The sequence below is a fragment of the Staurois parvus genome, unplaced genomic scaffold (assembly GCF_062004578.1).
Source record: "Staurois parvus isolate SC_StPar_1 unplaced genomic scaffold, SC_StPar_1.0 ptg000726l, whole genome shotgun sequence".
NCBI lineage: Eukaryota > Metazoa > Chordata > Amphibia > Anura > Ranidae > Staurois > Staurois parvus.
Window position 1 is genome coordinate 1,052 of NW_028318522.1, and position 17,270 is coordinate 18,321.

At 51.8% G+C, this 17,270-nt stretch overlaps 1 protein-coding gene across 1 annotated transcript; it reads left to right on the forward strand.

The window, feature by feature from the left end:
* Window positions 1-1,571: 1,571 nt before the first annotated feature.
* PSMC4 (proteasome 26S subunit, ATPase 4) lies at window positions 1,572-15,276 on the forward strand. Its single transcript, XM_089653889.1, is given in 12 exon segments — window positions 1,572-1,727; window positions 3,151-3,249; window positions 4,592-4,778; window positions 5,303-5,449; window positions 5,601-5,710; window positions 5,805-5,861; window positions 5,863-5,899; window positions 8,743-8,910; window positions 11,565-11,641; window positions 11,850-12,018; window positions 13,334-13,389; window positions 15,057-15,276. Coding segments are annotated over 12 exon segments (1,263 nt in total). The 5' UTR covers window positions 1,572-1,685; the 3' UTR covers window positions 15,171-15,276.
* The last annotated feature ends 1,994 nt before the right edge of the window (window positions 15,277-17,270 follow it).

Sequence of the window (17,270 nt, forward strand, 5' to 3'; positions counted from 1 at the left end):
ACAATTGCACGGTCATGCATCGCTGCACCCAAATTAAATTTATATCCTTTTTTCCCACAAATAGAGCTTTCTTTCAATGGTAAGCGCTGGGGGTTACTACTGAGCAGGGGATCGGCAGAGCTGGGGGTTGGCAGAGCTTGGGGTTACTACTGAGCAGGGGATTGGCAGAGCTGGGGGTTACTATGGAACATGGGAAAAGCAGAGCTGGGGTTACTAGAGAGCACGGGAAAAGCAAAGCAGAGGTTACTACTGAGCATGGGAACAGCAGAGCTGGGGGTTACTACAGAGTGGGGGATCAGCAGAGCTGGAGTTACTGTGGAGCATGGGAAAAGCAGAGCTGGGGGTTACTAGAGAGCATGGAAAAGCAGAGCTGAGGGTTAACACAGAACATGGGAAAAGCAGAGCTGGGGGTTACTACTGAACTGGGGATCGGCAGAGCTGAATGTTACAACTGAGCGGGGGATCGGTAGAGCTGGGGTTACTACTGAGTTGGGGATCGGCAGACCTGGGGGTTACTACTGAGCAGGGGAACAGCAAAGCTGGGGGTTACTACTGAGCATGGGGATTGGCAGACCTGGGGGTTACTACTGATCGGGGGAACAGCAGAGCTGCGAGTTACTACTGAGCAGGGGATCGGCAGAGCTGGGGGTTACTACTGAGCGGAGGATCGGCAGAGCTGGGGGTTACTACTGTGCAGGGGATCGGCAGACCTGGGGGTTACTACAGAGCATGGGAAAAGCAGAGCTGGGGGTTACTACTGAGCGGGGGATCTGCTGATCAGGGGTATTACTGGGCCCTACTGTTTGACTACCTCTGTAGTGTGTCTGCAGTCTTTGACCATCTCTTGTAATATTTCATTCACTGAAAATATTGTGTGGGCCCTCCGGTGATGTCAGGGGCCACAATTGAGGCCTGTTATGGGCTGACCACCATACTGGGTTAGAACCCGTCAGTTATTCATTTCTTGCTCTCTGTGCCATTAGGAACATTTCCCATCACACCCTGTTCTGGTGACACAAGAGGAAGTGAGGAGAAATCTCCCTAGAGTCAGAGTCCCTCTTCTGGGGACGGCTAGGACCAGGAGCAGACTGACAACTCATGGGGCCCCCAGGCAATAGGGGATCATGAGGCCCCTGTGTCCTTGCCCAAACTCAAAAAAGCCTATGAAAAAGGTACCAGGGGCATCTCATGGGGCCCCCTATGGAAGCAGGGCCCTCAGGCAGTGCCCGAGTTTCCAAATGGTCAGTCCACCCTGGCTAGGACATTGTTTTGGTCGCCAGGACACATAGAAGGACGAATCATCCACCAGGGTCTCCCCGTCTTTTTATAAAAGATTAATAAAATATAAATACAATGTAACAATAATAATGGATATAATAAACCCCAATAATACATAATAACGGTTCCGGCTATAGATACAATGTAACATTGTTCTGTATCAGACCGGAAATGACGAATGTTTTCTAGAGAAAGAGGGGCGGATCTGCCAGGCCTAGCTCTGCCGCCCACGTGGCCTGTCCTCACTTACTGAGGGGTCCCACGCATGCGTGCACAAGGCAAGAAAGTAACCCAGCCAGTGTCCACGTGACTCACGCACGTCCGGCCTCCCTCTGTGCTGCTGACATCATTTCTCGGCGCCGGAAGTAGTCAAGGGTGGCCGGACCGCAGTGACACAGGGAAACAGAATGGAGGAGATCGGGATCATCATAGAGAAGGGCAGCGGACAGGTACCGGGGGGATGGTGGGAAATCTCTGCAGTCCCATCCGTCCAGGTCACTGATAGAGCCGGGTTGGGGGCATTAGGAGGGCCCGGGTATGTGTGTTCATAACACGGGGATCGTCTCCTCCCTCCGGCCCTTACGCCCATTTACAGGCCGATCAGACGACCATACAGTGTGTGGTCTGATTGTACAATCACCATACACACCTATTAAAGATGACCATACAATCTCCCTAGAGCTGGACACACGCTATGCAATCTAAGTTCAGCCAACCGTACAATCCCCCTGTACAATCTGTGTTCAACCGACCATACACTCTGTACAATCTGCAATTGGTTTACTGTACAATTTGTGATCGGCCAACCATTTGTTCTGATTGTAAAATGTGTGATCAGCTGACCATGCAATCTGATTGTACACTCTGCAGTTGGCTGACCATACAATCCAGTTGTACAATCTGTGTTCAGCTAACTATACAATCCGATTGGCTGACCATTGTACAGCCATTGACCAATTGTACAGTCTGCGTTTGGCTGATCACACAATCTGATTGTACAATCTGCTATAGATTCGTGAATACTGTGTGACACAGACCTAAGCTGTACGACCAATCTGTATCGGTCAGGCCCTCACACTACATTGTTTGTTGTGGACATGAAGGCGATCGTACGATTGTACAGCGGGTATAGAAAAGAATCGCCCAATCATCCCATCTTGTTGCTTTGCAGCCAGAAATGAAGACAGACACCGTGTTTGTTTTATCTGGCTGTATAGTGAAAGATGTAACATGAACATTTTTTTTAACCCCTTCCCTACCGCGCTATAGACGAATGACGGCTACTGATCGATTGGCCAGTTCTGGGTGTCACATGACGTCCTCCCAGAACGCACCCGGTGCTGTCTGCGATCTGTGTCCATTGGACGTAGCTGATCACGTAAAAAAAGACACTGTGATTGGCCTTTTACCATGTCACATGATCAGCTACGTCCAATGGACAGACAGATCGCAGACAGCGCCGGGTGCGTGCCCCTGTGGGTGCGTTCTGGGAGGACGTCATGTGACACCCAGAACTGGCCGATCGATCAGTAGCCGTCATTCGTCTATAGCGCGGTAGGGAAGGGGTTAAAAAAAAATGTTCTGACATGTTCTTGTTACATCTTTCACTATACAGCCGGATAAAACAAACACGGTGTCTGTCTTCATTTCTGGGTGCAAAGCAACAACATAGGATTTTTTTGAAAGTGGGGCGATTCTTTTCTATACCCGCTGTACGGGAGGTGACAGGTCCTCTTGTCTGTAGAAGTCGATGGGAATCAATAAATGTGATTTTTTTAAGGGGGGGCAATTCTTTCCTGTACCCGCTGTAAGTGGCTTTCAGTGGAAATGATATTTTGTATTCTGATGTTTCATCTCTCCCTCTATTATCAGGATGACGCTCCCTCCCTGTCCTCTTCTCGTCCAATCACGGCTCTCTCTTTCCTTGGCCCGGAACCGGAAGATTTGGAGGATCTGTACAGCCGATACAAGGTGAGATCTCCTCTTTGCCGGGGTTCGAGCTCTCGCCGTGCAAAAAAACCCGAAGAATTCCCCAATCGGCTTCCAGAAGAGCTTCACCCGAGAGACGATTGGCTCCGCCCTCCGCAGGGAAACCAGAAGAAGATTAAATAGGGGCAGTACTGCCTGGCTGAAGCAACCCAATCCGGTGAATAGGAGCACCCAGCAACCATGTTTAACTGGTTCCCCCTCCGCCCTACAGCAGAATTACTGCTACAGGGCGGTAGGGCTGTGCGAAATCACGTGTATATATACCAGATTTTGCATTTCCCGGCAGGAGGCGTGTGCACCGCCTTACCCGCGCTGCCATTGGCGGCTACAGCTGTCGATCACGGGGTCCCCGGCCGGAGATTCCCCACCAGCACCCGGCGATCGCAGAGGAACAGTGACAGGGGAGAGGTCTGTGTGAAAACAACACAGATCTCTCCTCTGTCAGCAAGGACATGCTGCTTTGTATTGCTCTGCATAGCATAGCAGAGCGATACAAAGCAGCATGTCTCCCTAGTACAGGGGTAGGCAACCTGAGAGCCGCAGGACTACAAGTTCCATCATGCCTCTGCAAGTCATAGCTGTAACGGTCAGTTTTGTAATCTTTGCAATGCCTCATGGGAAATGTAGTTCCACAACAGCTTTTTTTTTTTTCTGATTGTCTGCGCAGTCACTAGTAATAAACTGCACCCCATCAGATCCTTGTATAGTGTGCAGAACTGAGCCAGCAAACAGCTGATGGGGACAGCCTCAGGACTGGGTTAGGAACAGCCTCAGGAGCGGGCTGCTGGACGGCCTTCGGGAGCGGGCCGCCGGACAGCCTCGGGAGCGGGCCGCTGGACAGCCTTCAAGAGCGGGCCGCTGGACAGCCTTCAGGAGCGGGCTGCTGGACGGCCTTCAAGAGCGGGCCGCTGGACGGCCTTCAGGAGCGGGCCGCTGGACGGCCTTCAGGAGCGGGCCGCTGGACGGCCTTCAGGAGCGGGCCGCTGGACGGCCTTCAGGAGCGGGGCTGCTGGACGGCCTTCAGGAGCGGGGCTGCTGGACGGCCTTCAGGAGCGGGGCTGCTGGACGGCCTTCAGGAGCGGGGCTGCTGGACGGCCTTCAGGAGCGGGGCTGCTGGACGGCCTTCAGGAGCGGGGCTGCTGGACGGCCTTCAGGAGCGGGGCTGCTGGACGGCCTTCAGGAGCGGGGCTGCTGGACGGCCTTCAGGAGCGGGGCCGCTGGACGGCCTTCAGGAGCGGGGCTGGGAACAGCCAACCAAACCATTAGAAGCTTCTAAAAACTAAACCATAAACCTTTTTGTCCGATTTTTGTTTTCCTGTCATAGAAGCTGCAGCAAGAGCTGGAGTTCCTGGAGGTTCAGGAGGAGTACATTAAGGACGAGCAGAAGAACCTGAAGAAGGAATTCCTCCACGCCCAGGAGGAGGTGAAGCGTATCCAGAGTATCCCTCTGGTCATTGGCCAGTTCCTGGAGGCGGTGGACCAGAACACGGCCATTGTGGGATCCACAACTGGTATGGAACTTCATTCCTTCACTGTTCTCATCACCAAGCTTTGTTTATACCTTTGTAGCGTCTGGGCGGGGGGGGAAAGTGTCCGGGCTGGAGGGGGGGGGGGAGCGTCCGGGCTGGAGGAGGGGGGGGGGGAGCGTCCGGGCTGGAGGGGGGGGGGGGGAAGCGTCCGGGCTGGAAGGGGGGGGAAGCGTCCGGGCTGGAAGGGGGGGGGAAGCGTCCGGACTGGAAGGGGGGGGAAGCGTCCGGGCTGGAAGGGGGGGTGAGAGCGTCCGGACTGGAAGGGGGGGGAAGCGTCCCCGACTGGAAGGGGGGGGGGGAAGCGTCCCGACTGGAAGGTGGGGGGGGGGAGCGTCCCGACTGGAAGGTGGGGGGGGGAGCGTCCCGACTGGAAGGTGGGGGGGGAGCGTCCCGACTGGAAGGGGTTACTGTACTGTCCGGCTTCAGCTGCGGCTGATTTGCTGCAAATAAATTTGCCATCCGTTTACATTCGCAGGTTTATTGATCTGTTTATATCTCCACTGTAGGTTCCAATTATTATGTGCGGATACTGAGCACCATCGATCGTGAGCTGCTGAAGCCAAACGCGTCGGTCGCTCTTCACAAGCACAGCAACGCTCTGGTGGACGTTCTTCCTCCAGAGGCAGACAGCAGTATTATGATGCTGACATCAGGTAACGACACCCAATATTTCCTGTAAAAGCGCAGCGGGCGATCGATCGATCAAGTGGTGCAGCTGCCCTTGTCCTGTTGGAAATGGTCGCCCCGGGTGTATCACACGATCAGCCCTTTGTAACGATCCTGTGTCTTTTGTTGCGTCCTCAGACCAGAAGCCGGACGTCTTGTATTCGGACATCGGAGGCATGGATATCCAGAAGCAGGAAGTCCGCGAGGCGGTGGAGCTGCCGCTAACACACTTTGAGCTCTATAAACAGGTAGTGTTTTCCGTGCGCAATATAGTCGATCGTTCACTGGAATTATAATATGACAGCAGAGCCAGACTCACTCTTCACTCCTTGTATTCTTCAGATCGGCATCGATCCACCCCGTGGGGTGCTGATGTACGGGCCCCCTGGCTGTGGGAAGGACTATGCTGGCCAAAGCTGTGGCTCATCACACTACGGGTGAGTGCGTTTACACATGGGGTGCGCAGATGTTCCCGAGATCCACATAAAGAATAGAATCAGTAAATGCCATTCTGTAGCCATAAAAATAAAAATCATTAAAGGAGACGTACAGACAAAGCTTTTCTCCTGTGAAAATTATAAATATAACTATAAATACACCGTGTTCCAAATTATTCTGCAAATGATATTTTTCTCATTTCCCTCAATAATTGATGTAAATAACAGTCGGCAGAATTCTCAGGTGACAACTAGAAGAGGACAATTCACATTTTATCGAACAAACCTCCTAATGATAACAGGATTTTTGTTCCAAATTATTCCGCACAGGAAGTTTCAAAACACTTTCTAGGTTGTAAAGAACTGAAAATTGTCATTTGTTGTGTTTGCAGCAAATTTACTGAAATCAAAAGCTATTTCAATCAAACTTTTCCCAACATTGTAACTTTGTAAACATTTGAAGCGGTCACGTTACATTGTAACATAGGAGCCCTTATCTGATAGCAGATCACAAGTCTGGCATCCATTGAACTTGGGAGTTTTTGGACAGTTTCTGCTTGAATTTGTTTGCCAGATGTCAGAATAGCCTCCCAGAGCTGCTGTTTGGATGTAAACTGCCTCCCACCCTCATAGATCTTTTGCTTGAGGATGCTCCAAAGGTTCTCAATAGGATTGAGGTCAGGGGAGGATGGAGGCCACACCATGACTTTCTCTCCTTTTATCCCCATAGCAGCCATTGATGCAGAGGTATTCTTTGCAGCATGAGATGGTGCATTGTCATGCATGAAGATGATTTTATTACGGAAAGCATAGTTCTTCCTTCTGTACCAGGGAAGAGAGTGGTCAGTCATAAACTCCACATACTTTGCAGAGGTTATCTTTACACCTTCGGGGGCTCTAAAGGGCCGACCCGCTCTGTTCCCATGATTCCGGTCCAAAACATGACTCCACCACTGCCTTGCTGACGTCGCAGCCTTGTTGGAACAGGGTGGCCGTCCACCAACCATCCACTACTCCATCCATCTGGACCATCCAGGGTTGCACGGCACTCATCAGTGAACAGGACTGTTTGAAAATGAGTCTTCATGTATTTTTCTGCCCAATGCAGCCGTTTCTGCTTGTGAGCATTGGTTAGTGGTGGCCGAATAGAAGGTTTCTGCACAGTTGCAGGACTCTGGAGGACTCTACACCTTGATGTCCGTGGGACTCCAGAGGCACCAGCAGCTTCAAATATCTGTTTGCTGCTATGTAATGGGATTTTAGCAGCTGCTCTCTTGATCCGATGCATGGATCTGGCAGAAATCTTCCTCAATGTGCCTTTATCTGCACCAACCCGTCTGTGCTCTGAATCAGCTGCAAATCTCCTAATAGTGCGATGATCACGCTTAAGTTTTCGTGAAATATCGAATGTTTTCATACCTCGTCCAAGGCATCGAACTATTTCACTCTTTTCGGCAGCAGAGAGATCCTTTTCTTCTCCATATTGCTTGAAAATGGTGCTCTGCGTAATAATGTGGAACATCCTCCTTTAGTAGTTTTTCCTTCAATTGGCTCACCGGCCAATCTAATGATCACAGGTGTCCGAGATTGTTTTCACTGATCAAAAGAGCCCTGACACACAATGCCATCCATGAGTTACACTGAAAAAACAAAATATTTCATCTTTGTGACACTTAAATAGAATTTGCAGAATAATTTGGAACGCGGTGTATATATAAAGTGAAATAGAAAATCCCACAAACAGCGCTCTCAACCTTCTAATATACCAAAAAATTAATATAACTACTGTATATTGTACATTCACATCAGTCCCTAACCCTCAAGGGGCGTACAATCTAAGGTCCCTAACCCTCAAGGGGCGTACAATCTAAGGTCCCTAACCCTCAAGGGGCGTACAATCTAAGGTCCCTAACCCTCAAGGGGCGTACAATCTGAGGTCCCTAACCCCCAAGGGGCGTACAATCTAAGGTCCCTAACCCTCAAGGGGCGTACAATCTGAGGTCCCTAACCCCCAAGGGGCGTACAATCTAAGGTCCCTGACCCTCAAGGGGCGTACAATCTAAGGTCCCTGACCCTCAAGGGGAGTACAATCTAAGGTCCCTAACCCTCAAGGGGCGTACAATCTAAGGTCCCTAACCCTCAAGGGGCGTACAATCTAAGGTCCCTAACCCTTAAGGGGTGTACAATCTAAGGTCCCTAACCCTCAAGGGGTGTACAATCTAAGGTCCCTAACCCTCAAGGGGTGTACAATCTAAGGTCCCTAACCCTCAAGGGGCGTACAATCTAAGGTCTCTAACCCTCAAGGGGCGTACAATCTAAGGTCCTTAACCCTCAAGGGGTGTACAATCTAAGGTCCCTAACCCTCAAGGGGCGTACAATCTAAGGTCTCTAACCCTCAAGGGGCGTACAATCTAAGGTCCCTAACCCTCAAGGGGTGTACAATCTAAGGTCCCTAACCCTCAAGGGGCGTACAATCTAAGGTCCCTAACCCTCAAGGGGCGTACAATCTAAGGTCCCTAACCCTCAAGGGGCGTACAATCTAAGGTCCCTAACCCTCAAGGGGTGTACAATCTAAGGTCCCTAACTCACATTCATACATACACATACTAGGGACAATTTAGACAGGAGACAAGTATCCTACCAGCATGTCTTTGGAGTGTGGGAGGAAACCGGAGTACCCGGAGGAAACCCACACAGGCCCAGGGACAACATGCAAACTCCAGGCAGGTGGTGCCGTGGTTGGGATTCTAGTACTGCCAGGCGGAAGTGCTAACCTTTTAGCCGCTGTGCTACCTACATGAACCCTAAATGTACGCTGACACCATAATGTTTTCCCATTACAGCCGCCTTCATTCGTGTGGTGGGCTCAGAGTTTGTCCAGAAATACCTGGGTGAGGGTCCTCGAATGGTGAGAGACGTCTTCCGGCTTGCTAAAGAGAACGCTCCCGCCATCATATTTATTGACGAAATCGACGCAATCGCCACGAAGAGGTTTGACGCACAGACAGGAGGTGAGTGTATCCATAGGAGGAGAGAGAGATGTGTATCTATGCTACGGCATAGGGGCGGGCTGACAACTCATGGGGCCCCCGGGAAATAGGGGATCATGGGGCCCCTGTGTACTTGCCCAAACTCAAAAAAGCCTATGAAAAAGGTACCAGCGACATCTCATGGGGCCCCCTACTGACCCCGGGCCCTCGGGCAGTGCCTGAGTTTCCAAATGGTCAGTCCACCCCTGCTACGGCATGTACATAGTTTATAGTACAACTCCAGCCAAACCTCTGGAGCAGCCATGTTTGACTTGCCTTCAGACATTATAGAGAGAGAATACTTAAGGTTTGGTTCACATCTGTGCGGGTGGTGCCGCTGCGGATCCGCACAAAAATCAGTGCAGCCGCACCACTCGCACAGAGGAATACGAACCCGCGGGTGGGTGCCATTAGTTCTAATGGCACGCCGCCCGCACTGGAAAACGCAACTCTACTGGGAACCGAGGTTCCCGTGTGGTCTGCGTTTTCAGAAGAAGTGCACCATTTTCTGTTCTATTCAATACAATATAAAAGCCTTTGAGTGGATTTGGATTTTAACCACTTGCTGTCCAGGCGCGGTATATAAACGGCCAGACGGTGGCAGTGCAGGGGCGGGTTGCCGTTCATATTGGCGCCCGCATTTTCAAGCTGTGTGCGCTCCCTGGGAGCGCGCAGCATCGCGATCCGGTGCCCGCTATGTCCTCCAGTCACAGTGGAACACCGATCGTCGTACGGGACCTCTGTGCGAGGTCCCGATCATGTGATTACTGATTGGCCAATCAGTGATCACATGCAGAGTAGTAAGCAAGATGTCACTTCTGACATCATTGCTTACTACGTGTGAAATCTGCAAATGATCACAGAGATCACATGGTACAGGGCTATTCACAACAGCCTTGTACCACGTGACAAGCTGTGACCAATCACAGCTCACACAGCATTTCTCAATGGCTGCAAGAATGCAGACAGAGAGAAGGAGAAATGATTGCTTTTACAGCCTTTATGGGTGTAAAAGCAATCGGTGGTTAAAAAAAAAAAAAAAATCTTCATCACCCCCCACAAGAGGTACAGTGTCACCATGGTGACACAGTACTGCTAGGGTGACAGTATGTTAAAAAAAACATAAATATAAAAATGTAAAAAAGAATTTAGAAAAATTATAATTTTTGGTTATACACTAATTTGGGTTTTTTTTTTTTTTTACTCAAAAGATAACTGAATAAATGTTGGCCAAGATTTAGGATGAAATATTATTTATTTGCAAAATTTTATAAGAAAAACGCTTTTTTTCCAAATTTTTGGACTTTTTCATTTATATAGCAAAAAAAATAAAAATCCCAGCGGTGAATAAATACCACCAAAATAAAGTTCTCTGTCTCAAAAAAAATGCTAAAAATGTCATATGGGTACAGTGTTGCATGACCGTGCAATTGTCATTCAAAGTGCAACAGTGCTGAAAGCTGAGAACTGGCCTGGGCAGGAAAGGGGGGGAAAGTGTCCGGACTGGAAGGGGGGGGGAAAGTGTCCGGACTGGAAGGGGGAAAGTGTCCGGACTGGAAGGGGGGAAAGTGTCCGGACTGGAAGGAGGGGAAAGTGTCCGGACTGGAAGGGGGGGAAAGCGTCCGGACTGGAAGGGGGGAAAGTGTCCGGACTGGAAGGGGGGAAAGTGTCCGGACTGGAAGGGGGGAAAGTGTCCGGACTGGAAGGGGGGGAAAGTGTCCGGACTGGAAGGGGGGGAAAGTGTCCGGACTGGAAGGGGGGGGGAAAGCGTCCGGACTGGAAGGGGGGGGGGGGAAAGCGTCCGGACTGGAAGGGGGGGGGGAAAGCGTCCGGACTGGAAGGGGGGGGGGAAAGCGTCCGGACTGGAAGGGGGGGGGGAAAGCGTCCGGACTGGAAGGGGGGGGGGGGGAAAGCGTCCGGACTGGAAGGGGGGGGGAAAGCGTCCGGACTGGAAGGTGGGGGGGGGAAGCGTCCGGACTGGAAGGGGGGGGGGGAAGCGTCCGGACTGGAAGGGGGGGGGGAAGCGTCCGGACTGGAAGGGGGTGAAAGCGTCCGGACTGGAAGGGGGGGAAAGCGTCCGGACTGGAAGGGGGTGAAAGCGTCCGGACTGGAAGGGGGGAAAGCGTCCGGACTGGAAGGGGGGGGAAAGCGTCCGGACTGGAAGGGGGTGAAAGCGTCCGGACTGGAAGGTGGGGGGAAAGCGTCCGGACTGGAAGGTGGGGGGAAAGCGTCCGGACTGGAAGGGGGGGGGAAGCGTCCGGACTGGAAGGGGGGGGGAAGCGTCCGGACTGGAAGGGGGGGGAAGCGTCCGGACTGGAAGGGGGGGGAAAGCATCCGGACTGGAAGGGGGGGGGGGGAAAGCGTCCGGACTGGAAGGGGGGGGGGGGAAGCGTCCGGACTGGGGAGGGGGGAAAGCGTCCGGACTGGAAGGGAGGGAAAGCGTCCGGACTGGAAGGGGGGAAAGCGTCCGGACTGGAAGGGGGGGAAAGCGTCCGGACTGGAAGGGGGGGAAAGCGTCCGGATTGGAAGGGGATGAAAGCGTCCGGACTGGAAGGGGGGAAGTGTCCGGACTTGAAGGGGGGGGGGAGTGGTTATTTAGCAGTGCCATGTTCACCTCTCCTGTTGTGTCCTTACAGCTGACAGAGAGGTGCAGAGAATTCTGCTGGAGCTCCTGAATCAGATGGACGGGTTTGATCAGAATGTTAACGTGAAGGTAAGGTTTCCCCCGTCTGCTGCTGTTAGTGACCTGACAAGAATCGGAACGATTTCTATAGATACTCGAGTGGTAATATGAGGCGGGGTTCACTTTCCATAGAAGGGGGTGATCATAAAAAAGACGCCTGGTGGACTCTGGCCACTTGTACCATTTGCTGGGGAGAAATGGACATCAAGCGTCTGGTTTTTTTTTTTTCTTCCTTCAGGTCATCATGGCCACAAACAGAGCCGACACTCTAGATCCGGCCCTGCTGCGACCCGGCCGCCTGGACCGCAAGATCGAATTCCCTCTTCCTGACCGAAGGCAGAAACGTCTCATCTTCTCCACCATCACCAGCAAGATGAACTTGTCCGAAGAAGTGGACCTGGAAGATTGTATCCTTCCTGCATGGCGATTGTTATTGCTGTTACTTTTTATTGCGTTTGAATCGTTAGGTGATGTTCAGTTGGGAAGTTTAGGCCTGAAAGATATAAAAAAAAGTTCTTTTAGCCCCTCGGCTCCATTTCTGCAGTTAGAAGCTTGACCTTCGGGAGCCTTCAAAGGTTTCCATGTTAAAGTGGAGCTCCACCCAGAAGGGGAAGTTCTGCTTTAAGGACTGCTCCCCCGCTCCCCATTAACCACCTCCTGTCCGGCCGTTGTATATAAACGGCCGGACGGTGGCAGTGCAGGGTCTATAAACGGCCTCCCCGCACCCTGCTTGTGCGCGCTCCCTGGGAGCGCGCAGCACCGCGATCCGGTGCCCGCTGTGTCCTCCAGACACAGTGAAACACCGATCGTCGGACGGGACCTCTGTACGAGGTCCCGATCATGTGATCACTGATTGGCCAATCAGTGATCACATGCAAAGTAGTAAGCAAGATGTCACTTGTGACATCATTTTCTACTACGTGTGAAATTTGTGAATGATCACAGAGGTCACATGGTACAGGGCTATTCACAACAGGCTTGTACCATGTGACAGGCTGTGACCAATCACAGCTCAGTCAGTACTTCTCAATGAGTGCAAGAATGCAGACAGAGAGAAAGAGCAATGATTGCTTTTACATCCTATATGGGTGTAAAAGCAATGTGTAAAAAAAAAAAAAAAATCTTCATCACCCCCCACAAGTAGTACAGTGTCACCATGGTGACCCTGTACTACTAGGGTGACAGTATGTAAAAAAAAAAAAATAATAATATAAAAAAATAAAGTAAAAATGTAAAAAAAAATGTTTAAAAATTATAATTTTTGTTATAAACTAATTTGGATTTTTTTTTTTTCTTACTAAAAAGATAACGGAATAAATTTTGGCAAAGATTTATGATGAAATATTATTTATTTGCAAATTTTTATAAAAAAAACACTTTTTTTCAAAATTTTTGGACTTTTTCATTTGCATAGCAAAAAAAATAAAAATCCCAGCGGTGAATAAATACCACCAAAATAAAGCTTTATCTGTTTCAAAAAAATGGTAAAAAATTAATTTGGGTACAGCGTTGCATGACCGCGCAATTGTCATTCAAAGCGTGATGGCGCTGAAAGCTGAAAATTGCCCTGGTCAGGAAGGGGGGGAAAGTGTCCGGTCTTGAAGTGGTTAAGGATTGCGGGGGGGGGGGGGGGGAGTGGTTACCCGAATTTGACTGTTACAATGTTAACACGGAAATAATGTTTACGGGTGCCTGAAGTTGATCTCCTTGACTGATCTGTAGATGTCGCTCGCCCCGATAAAATATCTGGAGCCGATATCAACTCCATTTGCCAAGAGGTAGGTACACTTTGCTCCATTGGTGGTCAGTCGATTCACCTTTCAATCTGCACCATTTAAGTTGTTTGAAAGTTTCTGTCATGGCCGGCCTACTAAGTTATGCCCCTGCCCCTCCTCCAGGCGTTAATCGAAACTGGCTCTTGTGCCCTGCATATGAAGCCACACCCCTGCCCCTCCTCCAAGCTTTAATCCCAAACAGCTCTCGTGCACTGCATATGAAGCCACACCCCTGCCCCTCCTCCAAGCTTTTATCGTTAACGGCTCTCGTGCTTTGAATATGAAGCCACACCCCCGCCCTCTGGGCTTTAATCGAAAGCGACTCTCATGTCCCACATATGAAGCCACACATCTGCCCCTCCTCCTAGCTTTAATCGCAAGCGGCTCTCGTGCCCTGAATATGAAGCCACACCCCTGCCCCTGCTAGCTTTAATCGCAAGTGGCTCTCGTGCCCTGCATAGGAAGCCAAAACTCCTTCCCCCCCCCTCCTAGCTTTAATTGCAAGCAGCTCTTGTGCCCTGCATAGGAAGCCACACCCCTTCCACTCCTCCAAGCTTTAATCCCAAGTGGCTCTCGTGCCCTGCATTTGAAGCCACACCCCTGCCCCTCCTCCTAGCTTTAATCGCAAGCGGCTCTTGTGCCCTGCATATGAAGCCACACCCCTGCCCCTCCTCCTAGCTTTAATCGCAAGCAGCTCTCGTGCCCTGCATATGAAGCCACACCCCCGCCCCTACTCCAAGCTTTAATCGCAAGCGGCTCTCGTGCCCTGCATATGAAGCCACACCCCTGACCCTCCTAGCTTTAATCCCAAGCGGCTCTCGTGCCCTGCATATGAAGCCACACCACTGCCCCTCCTCCAAGCTTTATTCTCAAGCGGCTTTCGTGCCCTGCATATGAAGCCACACCCCTGCCCCTCCTCCAAGCTGTAATCCGAAGCGGCTCTCGTGCCCTGCATATGAAGCCACACCCCTGCCCCTCCTCCAAGCTTTAATCGCAAGCGGCTCTCGTGCCCTGCATATGAAGAGTCACCCCTGCCCTTCCTCCTAGCTTTAATCGCAAGTGGCTCTCGTGCCCTGCATATGAAGCCACACCCCTGCCCCTCCTCCTAGCTTTAATTGCAAGCGGCTCTTGTGCCCTGCATATAAAGCCACACCCCTGCCCTCCTCCTAGCTTTAATTGCAAGCGGCTCTCGTGCCCTGCATATGAAGCCATACCCCTTCCCCTCCTCCAAGCTTTAATCCCAAGTGGTTCTCGTGCCCTACATATGAAGCCACACCCCTGACCCTCCTAGCTTTAATTCCAAGCAACTCTTGTGCCCTGCATATGAAGCCAGGCCCCCGCCCCTCTGGGCTTTAATCGATATATGATCTTTATGAGCTTTAATCGCAAGCGGCTCTTGTGCCCTGCATATGAAGCCACACCCCTGCCCCTCCTCCTAGCTTTAATTGCAAGTAGCTCTCGTGCCCTACATATGAAGCCACACCCCCGCCCCTCCTCCTAGCTTTAATTGCAAGCGGCTCTCGTGCCCTGCATATGAAGCCACACCCCTGCTCCTCCTCCTAGCTTTAATCCCAAGCGGCTCTCGTGCCCTGCATATGAAGCCACACCCCCTGCCCCTCCTCAGCTCCACCTGTTCCACCTCCCATGGTGCATTTCTTCTTTGTTTGCAGGGCGGTATGCTTGCCGTGCGTGAGAATCGCTATATAGTTCTGGCCAAGGACTTTGAGAAAGCGTACAAGACGGTGATCAAAAAAGACGAGCAAGAACACGAATTCTACAAGTAACTGTCGCCCGGCTTCTCTGTGTCACGCCTGCTTGTTTTCCTGTTTTCTTTCATTTTATTAGCGTCCGATTGGACGGTATGTTGAATAAAAGGCTCTGGTCAGCTGATGATGATTCCTGGTTCTTATATCAACAATGTAATCAAAGGTCATTTTCAATGCGTCTCAACCTATGAATGACTACAAAACATCATGTTTAGGTTGTCAAGCCCCTCCCACTGTTGGTAAAGCCCATCTCTTTGGAAATTATTAGTCGTCACTAGAGGCTGCAGAAACCTAAAGGAGGGGGCGGAGACGAGACCTGTCACCCTGCACAAGGTGAGAGCTGAGCTGTGGGAGGGTCCCAGCAGGCTCCACCCACTACAAGCTGCAGAAAACTGAAAGAGGGGGCGGAGATGAGACCAGTCACCCTGCACAGCAGTGAGCGGTCTTCATTATAAAAAGTCACACACTGGTTACTGCACAGATCTGGAAGAAATACACAAAGCTCACCGAGCTGGGGCGTACTGACCATTTGGAAACTCGGGCACTGCCCGAGGGCCCGGGGTCAGTAGGGGGCCCCATGAGATGCCCCTGTACCTTTTTCATAGGCTTTTTTGAGTTTGGGCAAGGACACGGGCCCCATGATCCCCTATTGCCCGGGGGCCCCATGAGTTGTCAGTCCGCCCCTGTCACCGAGATTCAAGAAGACACACGTCTTTTATATTTAGATAGCGGGGGTTATCTACTAAAACTGGAGGGTGCAAAATCTGGTGCAGTTCTGTATAGAAACCAATCAGCTTCCAGGTTTTATTGAAGAAAGCTTCATTGAACAAACTGTAGTTAGAAGCTGATTGGCTGCCATGCACAACTGTACCAGATTGTGAGTGATCCAGTTTTAGGAAATCTCCCCCCAATATTAGCTTATCCCAGAGCTCAGCTGTGAGAAGTACATTTAAAATGAAAGGGACCCCTGAGCCCCCGACTCTCAGGCACCAGGTGACCCCTGAACCCCTGACTCTCAGGCACTAGCTGAGCCTCTGCCTCTCAGGCACCAGCTGACCCCTGAGCCTCCAACTCTCAGGCACCAGCTGACCCCTAAACCCCTGACTCTCAGGCACCAGTTGGCCCCTGACTCTCAGACTTCAGGTGAGCCTCTAACTCTCAAGACATCAGGTGGCCCCTGACTGTCAGGCACCAGCTGACCCCTGAGCCCCTGACTCTCAGGCACCAGGTGACCCCTGAGCCCCTGACTCTCAGGCACCAGGTGACCCCTGAGCCCCTGACTCTCAGGCACCAGGTGACCCCTGAGCCCCCGACTCTCAGGCACCAGGTGACCCCTGAACCCCTGACTCTCAGGCACCAGGTGACCCCTGACTCTCAGGCACCAGCTGACACCTGAGCCCCTGACTCTCAGGCACCAGCTGACCCCTGAGCCCCTGACTCTCAGGCACCAGTTGGCCCCTGACTCTCAGACTTCAGGTGAGCCTCTAACTCTCAAGACATCAGGTGGCCCCTGACTGTCAGGCACCAGCTGACCCCTGAGCCCCTGACTCTCAGGCACCAGGTGACCCCTGAGCCCCTGACTCTCAGGCACCAGGTGACCCCTGAGCCCCTGACTCTCAGGCACCAGGTGACCCCTGAGCCCCCGACTCTCAGGCACCAGGTGACCCCTGAACCCCTGACTCTCAGGCACCAGGTGACCCCTGACTCTCAGGCACCAGCTGACACCTGAGCCCCTGACTCTCAGGCACCAGCTGACCCCTGAGCCCCTGACTCTCAGGCACCAGTTGGCCCCTGACTCTCAGACTTCAGGTGAGCCTCTAACTCTCAAGACATCAGGTGACCCCTGAGCCCCTGACTGTCAGGCACCAGGTGACCCCTGAGCCCCTGAATCTCAGGTACCAGCTGACCCCTGACTCTCAGACTTCAAGTGAGCTTCAGATTCTCAAGACCTCAGGTGACTCCTGAGCCCCCAATTCTCAGGCACCAGGTGACCTTTGAGCCCTTGACTCTCAGACTTCAGGTGAACCCTGAGCCTCTGATTCTCAGGCACCAGCTGAGCCCCAGACTCTGACATCAGGTGACCCCTGAGCCCCTGATTCTCAGGCACCAGGTGACCCC